At 56.3% G+C, this 19,086-nt stretch overlaps 1 protein-coding gene across 3 annotated transcripts in view; it reads right to left on the minus strand.

Moving 5' to 3' along the window:
• Positions 1–19,086, minus strand: part of INPP5A (inositol polyphosphate-5-phosphatase A) — a 171,275-nt gene that overhangs the window by 105,767 nt on the left and 46,422 nt on the right. For all 3 annotated transcript variants that reach the window (XM_079138734.1, XM_079138735.1, XM_079138736.1), the window contains exon 2: positions 16,458–16,499. In XM_079138734.1, the coding sequence (XP_078994860.1) occupies positions 16,458–16,499 (42 nt within the window). The remainder of the gene's footprint in view (positions 1–16,457; positions 16,500–19,086) is intronic.

The raw sequence follows: 19,086 nt of genomic DNA on the forward strand, positions 1-19,086 counted from the left end.
TGTCTCCCGTATGTAGAAAGGTGTGCTGAGAAACAGCCTTCACAGATTGGCATCCTGCTTCCATGGAACCTACATTATTAAACTGCAACATCTGCCAGGGGTAGTGGCCACGCCTGTCGTCCCAGGTACTCAGGAGGCTGGGGCAGAAAAACTCAGCAAGGCCCTGCCTCAAAATACAAAGTAAAAAGGGTTGGGGATATACCTAGTGTGGGAATGCCCCAGGTTCCATCCCCAGTGCTAAAGAAGAAACAAACAGCTTTATCTGGAAACTCTCAGGAGGGAGGTGGAGAACAGTGATGGGAAAGGTCAGAGCGCTGATCGAGCTTCTCCACACCCACAGCCCAGTCTCCAAGCACATGTGCTACCGGGGTCCCATGAGAAGCCCTCCTTACACTGACCAGAGGTGAACTGACACCAGACACCAGACGTCTACAAGGGAAGACCACATGCAGAAAATTGTCCTGGGGCATCAGGCACCTTCCCCACAAAGGCCATCTGCAGGCTCAGGTCTGTGTGAGTGAAGGAAGATGTCAGGCATGTCCACTGGTCAGGACAGTGGTCACTGTGCCTGACACCATACAGTCCCTAGAGGACGAGCTGCTGCCATCCAGAATGGCCATCTATATCCATGAGGACATGGCCACACTAAGAACCCAGATACCGGTCACCTTGAAATCAGGACGCTATCTAGTATGAGGACAGTCTGGGGAACTGCCCCGTAAAGAGAAGGAAGCAGGAACATACCCTGCCCTGTTTTTGAGACGACACTGTAACTCTGGAGACAGACAGCGAGGGTAAGCGCCTCCTCAGAATGCCCAGCTATAGGGGAGAAGCGCCTCGGACTTCCAGAGCAGGGACCCTGCCACCCCTCCCAAAGCACAGGCTCACAGGGACAGCAGCTGAGGCAGCACACGACCTGCTGAAGTGCGATTCACAAACGCAGACACGTGCACCCAGTCTGATCATGAACAAACACCAACACAAAAGATGAGTGGGGAGAGCGTGTCGAGGGCTTGAACAAGGACAACGCAGCAGCAAAAGTGAACACCCAAGAGATCGCTGGAGTTGGTATCAGAGATAAAGTTCAGGAGACGTAGGAAGGCAGGGCCAGAGCAATGGCGTGCAGGGGACAGACCTCACCGAAGGGGTTTCCCAGCCTAAGCTGCGCTGCAGGCAATGAGAGCAGGCGCAGGCCATGCCGCTGAAATCGGGGTGGCCCCTGTGGGTAAGTCCCCTGCTCCTTCTGCTCTCGTGGCTCTGCCAAGGTCGGGTCACACTGGTCTGTGCAGCAGGCATGGACTGCCCAAACTCCAACAGAAACCACCACCCTCTGGCCAGAAGAGCAGGGAGGAGCTGGGAGGCTGGAGTGTGCATGGGAAACCCCAGGGGGAGAGTGTTTAGGCCACACAGGAACCACTCAAGCCATGGAGTAATCCTGAGCCACACGCCAGCAGAGCAGCGGTGCTGAGAACGGGGCCAGCTTGAACTTTTTAGTTTTTGTTAAACACGAAGGCACAAACAACACAGCCTCAACCTTCCAAGGGCCCATCTGTACCACTTCCCCTCTGGAAGGTCTTCAGGGCAGCCGCTCTGCAGAGCTGCCTCTGCAGTCCCTCCCAAGGGACCCGCCTGGGTGCTTCTGGGGAGCTGTCACTCTTCAGACTGCGTCCATGCAGCCTCCCTGGCTTGCTTCTTGCTTTCTTCCCAGACCAGGCCCTGGAGCATTCCTCTTAATGAGACACTTCCAGGGCTGGGCCATTTTCAGACCCAGCCCAGAGCTTGCTGAGGTCCGCAGGAGCTCCAGTACCCCTGCACTCTGTTCTTGGGCTCTTCCTGTCCTTTTGTAGCCCTCTTGTAGCCTCCTCTTCTCTTGCCCCCAGCCCAGGTTCATGTTCCCCAGGTAACAGAAACTCTCTAGCTCCATTATAACTTACGGGGCCACTGTGGTTCCTGGGTCCTTCCTTGGCTGAAACATGGCAACTAAATGTCATAAAGTGGCACGTTACCATAACTGGAGTCCCAGGAGAGGAGAAAGATCCTGGAGCAGCAAAGAAGTACTTGAAAAAGTAACAGCTAAAATTGTCCTCAATTGAGTGAAAGACATTCACAGATTCTAGAGCCTCAGTGAATGCCTAGGAAGAAAAATCCAGAGAAAAACCCATGTCGACACATGTCATGATCAAACTGGTGAACGTCAATCATGAAAATGCCTCAACACGCACTGAAGCAGGGACCCCAATGGAAAGCAGTTCTGTCACCCTGAAGCTCCCGTCAGAAAAACCTGGGCTCAGAAGAGAGTGGGACCTGTCTGTTCCATGCCAGAGGGAAGAGGGCCTATATAATGACCATGGGGCTCTGCGGAGAGGAGACACTAGAGCACCCCAGCTGCAGGATGAAGGAAAGGCACCAAGGTGGGGTCTGGGTGAGTCTCAAGAGACTACCTCTTGCTTTTTGGATTCTTTAAAATATGTAGGATAAGCCTCCAGGGTAGCTGAGGACAAGCTGCCCCAAACATCATGCACACGTGTGTGCATAAACGTTTAAACCTGTGTGACGCAACATACATAATGTACAAACCACCTGGTAAATAACAGGTACAGAGGGAACACACTGAGCCTCAGCTTCCCTGCAGTTGGAGACCAGCCCAGGCAAGGCTGCAGAGGAGCACGGGCAGCCAGGGAGAACCAGGAGACAGGCGCTGAGAGGGGAGCTTCCCACACCACCAGGAAGTCTCGCATCTGAAAATATCGGGAAGTGCCCAGGCCACCAGGGCACAGGCTCCCGGGAATTGACTTCAGGGACTACAGTTTAGAGTGGGTGGGCGTAAAAGCTTCCAGAGAAGAGAGAGATAAAAAAAAAAAAAGAAAGAAAGCAGCAGCCCCCCCGCAACAAAATACTGAAGAAGCAAGGAAGAGGTGACAACACAGCCCCCTGGGTCAAATGAAGTCAGAGAAGTGGCAACCCCAAACCAGACCACCCAGCCAGTGCTGGGTGTGAAGACTGACAGCAGAGGGCGCCTTCGCACCAGGAACCCAGAGCACACAGGCCGCCCACCGGCCCCTGAAGGGCTACGGTGAAGAGCAAGGAGAAACTGCTCACAGGTCAGAGCACACACCAGACCTGGAACCGGCGAGAGGACGGCTCCCATCTCTGCTGCACGCAGAATGAGAACTACTCAAGGGTTGGAACCAGGGACACACTCAGCTCAGAAATGGACAGAGAGAGAGAGAGAGAGAGAAGAGTAGTGACTGACCTTGAGCAAATTACAAGCACTCCAGGGTTAATCAGGGCTTCAGAGCCAGAGAAAGAGCCAAGAAAGCAACAGCAGCACAGCGGCACAGACGCACAGAGCAAGGGGCGAGAAGCCAGAGGAGCAAGGGCCTGAGGAACAACACCCACCCAGGTCCTGCCGGAGGAGGCAGGCAGGCAGGGCTGGGCTGGCTCTCAGGACTGCCAAGGAAGCTTCAGAGAAGGAAAAGGGCCCGCTCACCCACATGGCAATATCTGTGGAGTAGAGAAAGCAACCTGGAAGCTTCTGCCCCAGACCACACCCCATGGGCCTGCAGGTGGAAGGCTGAGGCTCAGCCTCCAGGACTCCAGGACTGCACCGGCCTCCTCACCAGAGAGGCCCTGCAAGGTCATCACGACAAGGCAGCCCTGGAAGATCTCAAGGCGTGCACATCCAGCCAACGCCATTCCCACAGGAAACAGACTCCACTACCCCTTGGGGCTCTGGGGAGCCTCTAGAACAGGGAGGGCTCTTCTGCAGAAGACCCAGATGCACATTTTAGGCTCTGAGGGAACAGTCCCAAAGGAACTCAAAGCAGCCTCTGCCAGTAAAACCCGACTTCCAGAGAGGAGGCAGGCTGGCGTGACTGTGAGGGACAAGCAGCTGCCCTGGGTTCGCCCGTGGTGATCCTGCCTGCTGGGCACTCAGGGTGAACCTGCCTGTGCTGCACGGAAACCCGTGTGGCAGCAGGGCCTCGGCACGGCACACCAAGGCCCACATGCTTGCACTGAAAACGGCGTGCCTGCAAAACGAGCTGCGCTCAACTGTTATCTTGAGACGCAAGGGCCAGCCTCTGCAAGGCCTCCACAGCACAGGCACCACGTGTCCATGGGCAGGTGTGAGCAAGCTGGCTGCACTGCCAGTCCTACAGGGCGTGGCGCACGGCCATGTGCGGGCACCACGGCTCAGCGGCCAGGCACGCCACACGTGCCCCATCGTCCCAGAGGGCACTCCTCCTACTCATTAGAAAGAAACGGAACTAGGCAGTCTGCCCTGCGGCCCAGCAGCAGCCTCCTTCCGCTCATGGTCGCCGAGCCTCCCGCTGCCCCGCTGACATACACAGGTGTGTGTACTACTCCCCGTGCATGGTGAAACCACCTGGGAACACATTTCCCCGAGAAGCCCCGCCTTGGGTGATGCCTAACTGTGTGTCATAATCCAACCAACCACTGAAAGGTGTTTTTGATGTTTTTTGGAGTTTTTTTCCATTATTTTATTTATTTGATTTTTTACAGGGGACTGAACTCAGGCATGCTCAACCACTGAGCCACATCCCCAGTCCTTGTTATGTTTTATTTAGAGACAACTCACTGAGTTGCTTCGGGCTTTGCTAAGTTACTGAGGCTGGCCTTGAACTCTTGATCCTCCTGTCTCGGCCTCCTGAGTCCTGGGGACTACAGGTGTGCACCACCACACCCAGCCCGGAAAACATTTTTTTAAAGCCAGTCAAAAGATAAAATTAAAATGAAATGCAAAAAAAAATAATAATAATTCAAAATAAAACAGGAATGGGGGGAAAGGAACAAGGAGTATACAGACAGGTCGTGAAACGGCAGACCCAAACTCAACCACACGAGACTCATGCCAGTGCAGCTGTCCAGACCCACTCTGTGCAGCAGCAGCCGCAGGCCCAGGTGGCTACATGAGCTGGAACTAAGAGAACACCCAAAGATTCAGCTCGACACACTGACGGCATTTCAGGTGGTCACTAGCCGCATGAGCATAGTCAGGAGGCTCCGCCACAGGGCTCTAGCCTGGGCCCTCCAGGAGGAGGCAGTGCAGGCAGGGTGCACGGGGCCAGGACCTCACACGCCCTGGCAGGGCCACACTGAGTAGAAGGATGCCCTGCAATGGGAGCCAGGAAGGCAGTGGTAGCCGCAGCCAGGAGACAGGAAGAGCGCCGATGAGGGACATTGGAGACGAGGCTTGGGAGATAGCCCAGCCACGCACGCGGAAGCTGACCAGGGACAGCGCAGCCAATCACCCCACCATCACAGGGCTGAGTGACACCTCGTCCAGGCGGCCCCACCCAAGCCCCGACACTCAGGGACCCACACGGGACAGAACGGCGGTCGCACACAGCCCCATGGCACACAGACCACGCGTCCTCAGCCTGCCCACGGTACACCCGCCAAGAAAAGCCTGTGCTGGCCACAAACCAAGTCCTGGTGGGCTCAAGGGATTAAAGCAGAGACTGTGCTCTGACCACAGGGAGCAGCTGCACTGCCTGAGGGCAGCCAGACAAGGAGGAGGACACACAGTGTTCAATCTGTTTACATAAAATCCCAGGAAACACAAACTCATCAGAAAGCAAAGCAGCGGCTGCCTGGGACATCAGTGGAGGGAGGGAGGGAAGGGGGCAAAGGGCCAGGACCAGGTGGTGATGGAGCGTTTGTATCTTGACCACAGAGGGTTGGGCAGGTGTGACTGCAGGCCCTTGCTGTAAACTCATACCTCAACGAAGCCACAGATTGTCATTTCTACCAACATAGCAATGAAATTTAATATATAAACTGAGAAGCTGTGAGACAATAGAGGGTATGTGGTCATCACCTGCAACCCTTTTGGGTGTGACAGTGATATTGTGGGGCTTCTTCTAATTCTGTAGAGGTAACTATGGGTATTCGGTCACGAACATGCCCAGGCGTGAGGCCGACAGAAGTCAGTTCAGAGCCAGCCTCAGCAACTCAGTGCACCCTTGTCTCAAGATGCCAGAGGAGGCTGAGGCTGGGGTAGCTCAGCGGTAGGGCACCCTGGGTTCGATCCCCAGGACACTAAATAAATAAATACCTAAGAATCAAGTGATAGGCTGTCATTTGCTTAGAGACAACTAGGGGTGGAGGAACATGTGCAGGCAGATTTGAAATGAGCTGGCCCGCTCACGGCGGAGTGTGGGGCTGGGCCTGGCACAGTCCTACCATCCTCCCCTTTACAGGTCTGAAGTTCGTCAAGCAGATGTGCTGAGCACACTCAACATTTAACTTGGCAAGAACAAACCAGAGGCCCAACAAACACATCCTCTGGGGCCAGGGCCTTGGACCAGAGCGGCAACCCACCCCAAATGCTTCACAGTGAACCCATCTGAATGAGGGCGAGCATTTCCTTGGCGGTCTCTGATCTTTCCAAGTTTCCTGCTGATGAGGGGAAGAACGGAGGCATCACCATCGCCTCATCCGCCTGGGAGCTCGACGAGGAAATGCACACACTGCCAGCTACGTGGTGAGGGACCCTGCTCAGGAGCCGCACAGCCATGCCACACACAGGACTCTGCACACACGGATGGCACAGAAGAGAGCACAGGCTGAAAACCAACCCAGCTGCTGCACATGATAGGAAACGCAGAACAGCTCTTTAGATCTGTTTTTGTGACATGCTGTTAAAAACAACTGGCTAACAGAGAAAAAAAAATTTCCTTTGCAAATGAGTGAATCTGTGGAATAATTCCAGGGCACAAGTGAACACTTCACTGAAGGAGCAACAACTCTCAGTGGCACAGGAGTAAGAGACAGCTGCCCTCCGTGGGAAGACGTGGAGGGGACCAGTGCCCAGGGGGGCCAGGACAGCTCTGCAATGGGGTTCTGAAGCACCAGCACTCAGAAAGGCAAGGGTGATACTTCCTGCTGGCACGTGCTCACTGGGCGTAGCTGGCTCACAGTCCTGCTCCCTTCTGAAACCCCCAGCAACCGCTGCCCGGGCACAGATGTCTCCTTGGGGTCGGGTGGGACAGCAGTTGCCCAACCCACTGAGCTAGTGGCAATGTGCTGAAGGGCTAGAAGACCAGCTCTGGGCAAGAACCCTGGGGTGCAAGCATCTACCTGGTACAAATGCTCCTCTGCACAAATGCTAACCTACCAGCATGATGGCGCCACACAGGGCCATCCTGGCAGTGGTGTACTGCCTCACTCAGACGCCAAGAAACAAGCAGGATCGGCACGAGGCACAGTGCAACAGCAACAAGGGAGTGGCGAGTCGGACACCAATTACTCTGGTTACTGTGATTTTCTTAATTATAAGAATCTGTAATCTGACTTGTTATAATGAGCGACGGACCCCAGGTTGCTGAGCACTCCACAGTCCACTCCCGCAAGTAGAAGGCACTGGCGCAGCTTGCCACTGGATGAAGGGTGGGGGCACAGAGGTAGGAGCACACCCAGTGTGGATTCTCACTTTGCCACCTCCTACTAGGACCTGTGCCTGGTGCCCTGGTCTCAAGTGTCCACTCCCATGCCTTCCTTGTGGGGCGTTGATGAGAGGCAGGCACCAGGCGCTCAGCATGGGCTCTGGTGGACAGTCATCAGTTGGACGTCAGCACTCGCACCAAGGACTGCAGCAGGAGCAGGGAGAAGTGGCAATGGCTGCCTGGCCTCAGCACTGCCTCCCTCAGACCAGGAGGACAGGGAGCAGCATGCAGAGCCGCTTGGCAGCTGCAGCCCAGCAAAGCAGCTCTGGGCGACCTTTTCCTGGCCACTAGAAGGAGCTCTGGATCCTGGAAGACAATGGGCAAAGGATTATTCAGGCAAAACGAGTAGCCTGGCAGCGGGGCCACTTTGTACACTGGAGGGAAAGGCCACACTGGGGCACAAGGCAGTTGTCACAGCTGGCTGGAAACGCCTTGGGAAGCAGTGACACACACCTGCATACCCTCCACAGGATGCTCCCCTGCCCTGTGCTGGCCCTCCTGTTCCACACTCTGCACCCTGGACAACCAGAGAAGTCAATGGCCAGAGCTGCATATGTCTTAGACCAAGATTCTACTGAAAAAAGAAAAGATTTCTACCTTAAAGAAAAAAAATGGGCAACTGGTAAAAATACATAGGTTCTTCTACTATCATTTCCCTGAACTGTATTCTGCACAGGAAGGCTGAAGGAAAGCATTTTGGAAAAGAGTGAATTAGAAATGTGGCAAGGAACGCAAAGCGTCTCACACACACATACACACAAAAAGCAGCCCCCTGCTTGTGACGCAGTGCAGGTATTCAAGCAAGAAAGCCATCTTGGCTCCAGGAAGCCTGTGGCACAGGCCTGTGGCCACTGGCCCTGTACACTGCCAAGAGCCGAGTTAAAAATAGCAACAGGCAGGCCTTGTTAGTCCTCCTCCAAGAGGAGTATCAGAGTGACCTAAAAAGGAATTACGCCCGCGAGCACACCACTGGGAGCCTGAGAGTCAGGATAAGGGCCAGGAAGAGGCAAGCGATGCGCCCGCCAGACTGGGAACGCCCGCTCTGGCACTCCCACTGCCCACGGGTCCCAGCCGGGACTCTTCCTCGACTCCCAGCAGGCTCGGGCAGCCCGAGTTGGGGATCATTTAGACTCAGCTCTTCATGAACCTGTCCAGTGGCCTCTCTGCAAGTCTACGCCCAGCGCAGGGCCAGAGGCAGCACAGAGTACAAGGAGCCAGCTACGTGGGCAGCAGGCATATTCTTCTCACTGCCCTGCACAGGATGCTACAGACCCATGACCTCACATTAGGCAGTGTGGCCAGGGCAAGCAAGCAGTAGCCTCCTGGGTGGGTCTGCATGGGATTGACCACCTGGGGACAAGTGGTAGCCACACCACAGCACATCTGAGTTTTCTCCGCAAGACCAGGCTCTGCTGAGCCCCTCTCCTCGCAGGCAGAAGGCAGCTTGAAGAACCTTGCCTGAAAGGAAGCCAGAGGAAGAAGCAGGAGTGAAGGGCTGGCGCACTGCCCTCTGGACAGTCTCTTGCTGGAGGACATCGAAGCACTATGTGGACTCGCTGATTTAAATTGAGCAGCACTTTCCCCAGCTGAGGTGGGAGGACAATCAAACTGAAGGTCACCAAGCAGAGCTGTGAACCTCCTGCTTACCGCCCAGCCATTTGCCCTGGCTTTACAGCTGACCTGGAAGCCAGCAAGCAGCTCACCCTCACGGGCATAGCAAGAGGAGTCGGGCACTTCTCACAGCTCCCGGGGAGCCTCCCACTACACAGTTCCATGAGGGCCCACCTCATCGTGCCCACTGCTGGCTCACAGGGGACGCGAGCACCTGAGGGGAAGGGAGCCCCTGATGGTGGGGTCCAGAGCTGCAAAGGCTCCCCCACAAGCCCTCGAGACAGCCCCCCCAGTGCTGTGGCACCAGCCCCTCCCACCTCTGCAACCTCCATCACCTAGGGCCCACCCAACCCCATCAGCACCTTCCAGAGTCCAGGGCCACAGGACCCACCCAGGTTCCAGCAGACATGTCCATCTCCTCTCTCCCTTCCTGGACATGGAGGAATCACTCAAGAGAGTGCTCACCACAGCTCTCTCCAAAGGCTACCCAGAGTTCTCAGCGGGGCTGCTGGGCACTATCAAGGACAGCCTCTTTTCCTGGGGTCCTCACATCTCACCCTCACCTGACGGTCCAACTAAACACCCTCCTTTTTCTTCCAGGGCCCCAACCTCCCCACTCCCCCTCCCGCAGCAAATGACCTGCCAGTCCTGGGGAAGGGAGTCCAACCCCCAGCTCCCAGTCCCCATGTCTCCCACGTTCTTCCAGACCACTGCAAGGTCACATGGATCCCTCTATAGGGCCCTGCTTCCCAGGCTGAAGCCAACTCCCAGGACTTCCTCCATGCCTCCACAGTACCAAGCCCGTCACTCCTGTGACCTCCTGTCCATCCACAGACCCCCAGTCTGCCTCCCCCTCTTCTTACTGCTCAAGGGAAGCACCACCTAAGAACCACGGTGACAGGGGCCCCCCGTCTGGCCACTGCTTCACCATGTGTCTCAGACACATCTCTCAAGCTCTCTAGCCCTCGGTTTTCCCACCTGTAGAATGGAGCATGGAGGGCAGCTGCAGCAGAGCTGTTCTGGGATGACCACACAAGGGGCTGAGCAGAACCTGGCAGTGCAGGAGCACATACGCAGGCTGGGCTGACTCCGAACACACAGGGACACGTCAGAAGCAGGTCATCTGTCACCCTTCCCACCAACCTTTTCTAAGCATATGGATGTTATACGATTGTCCTGCAACACTTATGAGAATGTTCTAACTTAAGCCCTTCTCCCAAATCATTAAGAGCTGGTGATCACATGACTGAGAAGCTGCACACAGTCCTTCACGCCCAACCCTCAGGACATGGCTGGGCTGGGCTGGGCTGGGATTCCGTGGGCATCTATGGGGCCTGTTTCTGGAGTATGTCCTTGCTGTCCCCAGCAAGAACAAGCCTGAGACCCCTGAAGTATTCTGTCAAACTCTTTCCAGAAGGATGCTTCCCATCTGCAGTCTTGGGCATACCCACGCCATCATGTCAGCAAGCCCTGAGCAGCCAAATGCATGCACGTCTCTCCCCTGAGAGGCAGTGGGAGCTCAAGCACAGTGCTTGGGAGCACAGTGCTCAGCTTGCAGGGAGACGGGCCGCGTCTGAGTCAGCAGTCACTGAGTGTCCTGTGCCTGTTGTCTGAGATGGATGTGCTCTAGAGTAATAAACACATGCGATTCCAAAAGGAGCACACAAGCACACCAAATACGTGTTAGAATGACGTGGACATTCCGGGTCAAACGAAGTGCACCGTTAAGCTCAAGCTCACCTATCTCTCTTCACCTTCCTACACGTGCCTCTCGGTAAACCGGGGGCTGCACAGGTGCCTCACGTGGCACTGCCACGGCAGCAGAGAGGCCTGCCACAGCCTCTCCCTGAGGCCAACACCCTCCCTGGAAGGGCTCCTCCAACGTTCACACCAGACTGTCATCTCTTCAGCGTGTTCCCAGTCTGTCTTTCAGTGACACTCAGGCTTCAGGAGTGTGAACAGACCCGGCCAGCTTTACTGAGTCAGATTTATTGCCTTTTCCTGCACGATTCCTTCAACTACCTGCAGTTCAGAAGAGCCTTGCCTATCCAGAAAGAGGAGCAGCTACATTTCCATCCACGGGGCCCCTCCCCAAATGTGCAGGTGACCATGAACGGGCAGGACAGTCTGCCTCACCACGGTGCAGCAGTGGCCTGCCCATGTCCCCACAGTGGCTGAGGCCATGCCAGGTAGATCGCAGGGAGCCCATCGCTCCTCACGACGACCTTCAGGTGCGGCCACGCTGCCTGCCATCAGGACACTCCTCACGACGACCTTCAGGTGCGGCCACGCTGCCTGCCATCAGGACACTCCTCACGACGACCTTCAGGTGTGGCCACGCTGCCTGCCATCAGGACACAGGCACGAGGAGGGGGGTGTGAGGACGTGAGGGCTCCTGCAGGGTCAGGACCTGAGGCGGCTCTTGCTGTACTGCCCCCTACAGTGGGCAAGGAGGGCCGAGCTCCGTCTGCGTGTGCCAAGAGATCTTGTTTAAAAAGAAACAAAGTGCCGTCAGGCAGGGTCATGCCATTCCGTGGGTGCTAAGATGTCGCTGGCAGGAAATCTGTTTTCAGGGCTTTCTGTTGGAGATTCATTCCTTCTTTTTCTTTTTAGGAGACTGATTTCTAGAAAAGCATTCGCCCACACCTGAGGCTCACTGCCTTTCTCCTCACCAACCCACACCTGGGATTCCTGATCAGACCACATACCACAGCACACCCAACAGAGTTGGGCAGGTATCGGCAATGCAGTCTGCAAATCGCACAGCGTCATGGCTGTCGCCGCCTCTGCACTCCCCGGCTCTCTGCAGCCACCAGCCCTCTCTGCAGCTGCTTTCCACTCCAGCCCACAGCCTCACGGTGAGCTGTCCGTGTCCAGCACTGCTGCAGGGGCTCGTCCCAGGGCCCCACCAGAGTCCCCACCTCTCTCAATACTCTCCCGCCACCCTCGCCCCAGCCTCAATCTGCCTGGACCTCCTGCCTTCTCCACTGCTGTTCCTGGGAGACGCTTCCCTTCCGCCTTCATTTGCTCATCCATTCCACAATTATGGCCAACTTACACTGACAGCCTGGCACAGAGGAGCACTGGCTAGGGGACCCTACTTCCACAGAGACACGGTGCTCAGTACGGCGACCAACAGGGACAGATGCCAACTTCAGGGCCATGCCCAGCACCCTCACCTCGCTGCCATCCTCAGGCCCGTGCCCAGCACCCGCACCTCGCTGCCATCCTCAGGCCCGTGCCCAGCACCCTCACCTCGCTGCCATCCTCAGGCCCGTGCCCAGCACCCTCACCTTGCTGCCATCTTCAGGGCCCATGCCCAGCACCCTCACCTTGCTGCCATCTTCAGGGCCCATGCCCAGCACCCTCACCTTGCTGCCATCTTCAGGGCCCCATGCCCAGCACCCTCACCTCGCTGAACCCTGGATTCACCCACACAGCAAGGCAGACTCCAAGCTCCCTTGCTCGGCAGCCAGGCTTGAACCTCTCAGTACAGGCGTGGCGCCAGTAGCGGCTCTCAGCCTTAGCCTCCCAAAGCCTGGGGGAGCACGTGCAGTGCCTTCACCCGCCTGGCCCAGCAAGGGCTGCCGTCACCAGGTGGCGCAGACACTCACACAGATACTCATCTCCTGCAGCTCTGGAAGCTGGAAGTTCAAGCAGTCTGCAGCTGGTGGGGCTGTGCCAGCTCACAGACAGGCCTTGCGCTGTGTCCTCAGGAGGCTCTCTCGAGGCGCCGATCCCAGCACAGGCCTCTCTCGGTCCTCCTCCACTATGCCACATGGCTCCAAGCCGTTCCCCCACTGCCATGGCCAGCATGATGAATTTGTGGACAGTGAGCAGTGAAGACTGCCAGCATCTGCACCCTACACTGAGTGCGAGCTACCCAGGAGGCTGCAGGTACTGCCCCAACTCAGCAAGCAGAGTGGGGCTGGAGATGGACCAGCTGGCTGGGTATGGCACCCCAGCCTGTGCAGCCCCGTCCAGCTTTCAGCACGCCTCTCCTGGGAGTGGGTCCAAGAGGAGCAGGCACATGTCCACAGAAGGTTGCACACCATGTCCAGGCTGGCCAGACCCAGCCAGACCCATGGAGAGAACATAGGAGCCACACCACATCACAGCAACAGGCGGTAAAGGAGGCCTGCCAAGAGCAACTCACAGGAGCTGCCAACAGCTGGCAGGCAAACGAGGATGGCCAGGGTATTGTGCTGGGTCCAGGCAACACAGATCTGCAAGGCCTGCAGGAGCTGACTGGGAAAGGAGGAAAGAAGGTCCCTCCTTGGGGCAGGTGCCACACAAGTTCCCAAGAGTGACCCCTGACAAATCTCAGCTGACTCTAACAGTAGATAGGGAAAAGGTCAGTTTTGACCACCTTGGTCTTAAAACACCTAGCAAGAGAACATAACCAAAACAGTCATACATGCAGATTTAAACAAAAAGACAATGGTTTTTCACTTGAGATGTACATTGTGTCAGTCCTCCTGAAAGTAAGTAAAACTGGGAGGTTACACAGGTTATACTGGGAGGTTTTATACAGGATAAATATCACGAAATGCTCCATCAGAGTCACAAGTTTGCTCTGTGTCAATGTGAGACCTATCTGTGCCTTTTTTTCCTCCTGGTATGATTATTATGAGCTGCTGCTCAGCCTCCCCTTCTGGCATTTGCATTCATCACTTCCAGCCTGGCGACTTGATTTTAATCAAGACCTGAAAGAAGACAAACTTCAACTGAATGGGAAAAGACCTTACCAAGTGCTGCTAATCATCAGGAATCATCGGGATGACTATCTGAACGGCTAAAATGGGAAGAACTCGTTCCTCCTCAACAAGTTTCTATGGCTAGGACGGATGGCTATAGGCCAAAGGTACAAGAACAAAAATTAAAATGAGACCAAAATACATATAAAGATAAAGGTGTGAGACACTGCGAGCATTTAGGACACACTGGATATTGATTTACACAGAAAGACACCTCAGTTTACCAAAACGGGGAGCCTGCATGAACGCAAGAGGAGCGTGAGAGTACACAGATCTGCGACCCCTCATGGAGGTCCGCTCTCCTGCAGCCACTCGCAGGACTCGGGCTGGAGGGGCAGAAGCAGAGGAAAACGGAGTTGACACTTTTCTGCTTCATTCAACTTACTCAGAAGACTCTCAACAGACAGCTGCAGGGAACACGCCATGTGCAAACCATCAGGAGGGTGGACACAGCCCTGAGCAAGGCAGGCAGGGCCCTGCTCCCGAGAGCCCGGTCGCAAGACAGCCTACCTGTCTTCCCCACCTCACCTACACATGCAAGGCCGAAGGGTTCCTCCGACCCTCCAGATCCCAGCCTCTCCAGGAAAGGGGAGGGCGCTCCAGGGGCCAGGGAGGAATGATGGTCAGGGCACCTCCGAGCTGTGCCTGAGTGAGGTCTGTGTGGACGAGTGGACTGAGGTGACGGCTCTCGGCTTCGCCGTGGGCTGTGTGCGTAATGCCGCACTTGCACAGACACGCTGCCCTGTTCCCACGGCAGGGCCCTTCATCCTCACTGCCACAGGCAGAGGTGGGCTCTCCACTAGTCCCACTGCCCTCCCAGTGGGGAAAGGGCACAGGTCCTGGCCCAACATCTTTTACACAAAGGTGCACGCAAGGACACAGCCAGCAGCAGAGCTAGATGCGCCAGCACCCAGGGCAGGGAGGCCTGCACCCAGAACAGATGAGCCAGTGAGGCGGCACAGGCCGCAAGGGGCTTCCCACCTCCTCCCAGTCCTCCCCGGAAGACTTCCAGGACAAAGGCCCAGACCCCGTGACTTGGCTGGCCCTGTTATCCCTCCAGGCTTCACTCTGTCAGCAGACCAGGTATCACCCACTGCCACCTCCAGTGAAGACAAAGGCACTACGGGGTCCTCCAGGCTCCAGGATCTACGGGGGACCACAGGACCCTGACCAGAGGCTGCAGAAGAGCCAAATCCCCACCTGGAGAGGGACTTGTCCCCTACCACAAACAAAAGGAGGCCACATCTCCCACCCAGCGGCACACCTGGGGGACAGCACAGGGAGGTCCTGGCCTCCAACCAGTACCCAGTCATGGAGAGCAGGCAGACAGAAAGACCCTGAGGACACAGGCTCTCTCTGCAACACGGGTGCCAACAGCCACACGGGGTCCCTGTATCTCTGAAAAATGGCCAGACCCCAAGAAGGGTCCGATCACCACATAGACATAGCCTCCCTGTCACTGTGGCCCACTACCTCCTGTCTGCCTCTCCACATTTCCAGGAAAGGTGATCATCCTGCCTCGCCCTGGTCCTGACTCACAGCCAACAGAAGGGCACCACCACCTGCAGGGCTGGCTCCCCACCACCCTGGGAATCTTTAGGCATCTGTGCTTCTCAGTTTCTCATGAGGACGTGAACCAGCCTCCAGGGACTACACAGACAGAATGAGGCAGGTCAATGCTCTCCAAGGCGACTATTCTACAACAAAAGAAAGGAGGCAATTCACGAGGCACATCCCACTCCACCCACATGCCACAGACCCCAGCACCCTGCAGGTAAGGTCCCGGTCCCCAGGCCTGACTGACAATGGACCCTACACTGACAAGAATTCCCAGCACCCACCCCGAGACCTGCGCTGACACGGGCCTCCCGCGCCCTCTCTGAGTCTCCCTGGACCTGCCAACCTCTTCCTCCATCTCTACAACTCTTTTTCTGGAACCACTGGCTGCTGGCCCAGGTGCCCTGAGGCCCATTTTCATCCTACACCTCTGCCTCCACAGGCCTTCTGGGTCCCACTCTGCCCACATGCAGCTAAGGAAAACTGGGAAAAGTCAGGCCCTGGGTCCCACTTCACCCCGCCACAGACAGCAGACAAAAGAGCACTGTGTCCACCAAATCCTTGTCGTGTCCATCTTCCTGCCCCACCCCCCCGGAAGGCACACTGCTACATATCCCCACATGTCTCTTCAAAGCAGCGTCTTCAGGAAAGAGACACAGGCACTTAATAAACCTTCACTCAGTGGCCGACTTGGGGATCTGCACCTCGTCCAACAGCACCACTGCCCAGACCCACAGCAGTACCTCTGTCCAGGACTCACACCACAGCCACAGGACCCTCCCGAGAAGTGACAGCACTCACCCCCCACCACGAGAAGAAACCCCAGGCTGGGTGGAAGCCAGGATGTGAACAGTGATCCCTGCAGAGGACCTGGGCCTGGCTGGCCATGGGATGGTGACAGGCACTTCTCTGAAACGGAGACAGGAAGCCCATCCTGCTCAGCACTGCTAGGCCCAGCCAGGGTAGCCAAGCAGCCAGGCCTGCACTCCACACAGACCTGCTGCAGCCCTCCCAGGAAGCTCACCTCCAAGCACTCTGGAGAAACGCCCACTCCAGCTCTTACCTGGTAAAATTCACGAAGCCAGTTCTTCTGCAGGTTTTCTGGCTGTAAGTGAAGAAGAAAAAAGAAGAGACAGTCAGACCACAGACACCAGCTCAAAGGGCTGGAGCCAAGAGACCCCTCTCCACAAGGGGTACCCCACTCCTCATGAAGGCCATTCCTGGGGCACAAAGCAGGGCAGTCCTTGTTTGGTGGAAGGCAGGTATGCACAGGGCCCCAGGATCCCCCCACCAGTCCTACTCTGTTCCCCACAGGGTCATGGGGAGGGAGACAGCTCTGTACTTCTGCTTCAAGCAGAAAGTGACAGCCTGCAACTGGCCACAACTCCAGCCTGGCCAGAGCAGCTCAGGGCACCACTCAGTGGCACTCTGCGGAGCACAAGATGCCAACTACAGGGACAGTTCTTTGTGCTCAGCCTGCTGTGCACTGGGGAAGTGCCTCCTTGGAAATCAGCCCCAGGGGGAGAAAGCTGGTGTCCAGAGGGTGCGGCGACTGCTGCCAGAGGAAACGTCCCGAGAGCCACAGAAACCGCTGTGGACTACTGCGCACTGGTGACCTGCATACTTGAGAACACCTCGGGTGCGGAATGCAGTGTGTTCCAATGGCAATGCAGAAAACGGAAGAAATGCCCTCCCCTGCCGCCAAGGGACTGAAGCCCTGACACCTTGGCCCCTAGAGCAGGGAGGTCTCTGAGCACCCACATCCAGACCACAAAAGCCTAGGCTCATCAGTCCCCTGGGTGTGCCCTAGAAGCCCCCACAAGTGAAGCCAGCAGCACCACACTGCTTCCCTGGGTGCCTTCTCCATTTGCCAGCTGGTGCTTCTTGTGTGTATGGTGCTAGGGGTCAAACCCAGGCCCTGGCACAGCACTCAAGGGCTCTACCCCTGAGCTGCACCCAGCCCAAATGAGTTAGATACACAGAGATACAGATATACAGACATAAATACAGATGCAGGCTTTTTTGTTTGTTTGTTTGTTTGTTTGTTTGTTTGTTTTGGAGACAGGGTCTTGCTAAATTCCCTAGGCTGGCTTTGAACTCTCAATCCTCGGCCTCCCCAGTGGCTAGGATTATAGGCCACCACACCCAGTTGCCAGTGTTTCTAAGGTTTCTGGGAATCAAGAAGACAGAATTCAGATCAATTAGTGAAGGGAAAACAGCTGGCAAGGACCAAGAACCTCTCACAGACCACAGAGAGTGTGAGGGAGACTGGGGTGTCCACTGGCAGAGTGCCCAGGAGGGCTCCTGGGCCCTCACACCAGTGGCACAGCTCCCTCCTCTGACCCCAGAGAGCCACAGCAAGGCATCAAAAGGACAAACTGGAGCTGGCAAGGATCTGAACAGAATGGCCAGGCAGAGGCTCAATCATTAGCCATGGACAAAATACAAAACCAGGGGCTTACACAACCCCTGGAACGCTACAACAAAAGCTGGCAGTGGTGCCAGGGAACAGGAGTCTGTCCACACTGCTGCAGGGAACACTGGTGGCTCTTCGAAATGCTAGACCCAGAGTACCAACTGGCCAGCAAGTTCACCCAGCTGCGCACCCAAGGAGTGAAACGTTCCACGCAGAAACCTGCACATGCCTATTGTCAGCAGCACGATCCAATGGCAAGACACAACCTATAGGTTGTGTGGACACAACCCTATGTTCATAGACCTAATGAACACACAAAGCATGGACAATGGTGGAAGACTTCTTGGCAGGTCTGGCCCTCAGGCCTCAGGCTCCTTTGGGCCCAGGCAGAGTCCTATCAACCAGAAGCCAAGCTGCAGGGACCAGCCCCTGCCTGGACCTCTGCACCTGGCCTCCACAACAGCTGAATTCTCACTCCAAAGTCCTTCAGCTATCAAAGGCAAGACTCCCATTATGAAACATGTCAATCCCTGTATCAGATCCTGACCCAGCCACAGGCAAGGCCCAGGAGTGCCCTGCCAGGGCCTGCCACCAACAGAGAGCCCCACCCAGGTGAGTTCTGCAAGGGCAGCCAGCAGCAGGGCTCCAAGATAACAGGCAAAATATGTGCATTGGTCTTTTATCCCCAGATGCCAAGGCACTCAGCCTTCCCCAGGGGAAGTGACTGAGGTTCAGCCATAGCAGTCCTCTCCAGAGCTGTGCCAGGAGAGCATGCCAGGAGGCCCGGAGATCAGAACCAGAGGACAAGGCCCTGGCACGGGGAGGAAGGAGCCATGCCTCAGGGAAGGCAAGCTGAGCAGGGCAAGGGGAGCAGAGGTCACAGAACTTGGCTGTGCACTGCCCACATGACTGCAGTGACGGCACACCTGGGCACATGGTGAGGCACACCTGTCCAGGAACAGTGTTTCCTCTGGAACACTGGGCAGTGACGGATGAGACCCTGCTGTGGTGCCGGGTGCACCTGCAGCCACCACTCTGCTTCAGGAGGATGAAGCCAGGGCATTCCTCCTGTGTCCTCACCAGGCCCCCAGCAGACACCCAGGCCCAGGTCCCTCGCCTTGTGCCTAGCCTCCACCTCCGCAGACAGGGCCTGCTTCCTCTGTCCTCCTCTCAGAGCAGAGTTCAGTCTTCGAGACACACACCCGGCACAAGCACACCATGTGAACACACACCACCACCTCCCCTGCCAGCCCCTGGTGTGTGGGCAGCCTGAAAT

Source organism: Sciurus vulgaris (genome assembly GCF_902686455.1).
Source record: "Sciurus vulgaris genome assembly, chromosome: 4".
In the NCBI taxonomy this organism is placed as follows: Eukaryota; Metazoa; Chordata; class Mammalia; order Rodentia; family Sciuridae; genus Sciurus; species Sciurus vulgaris.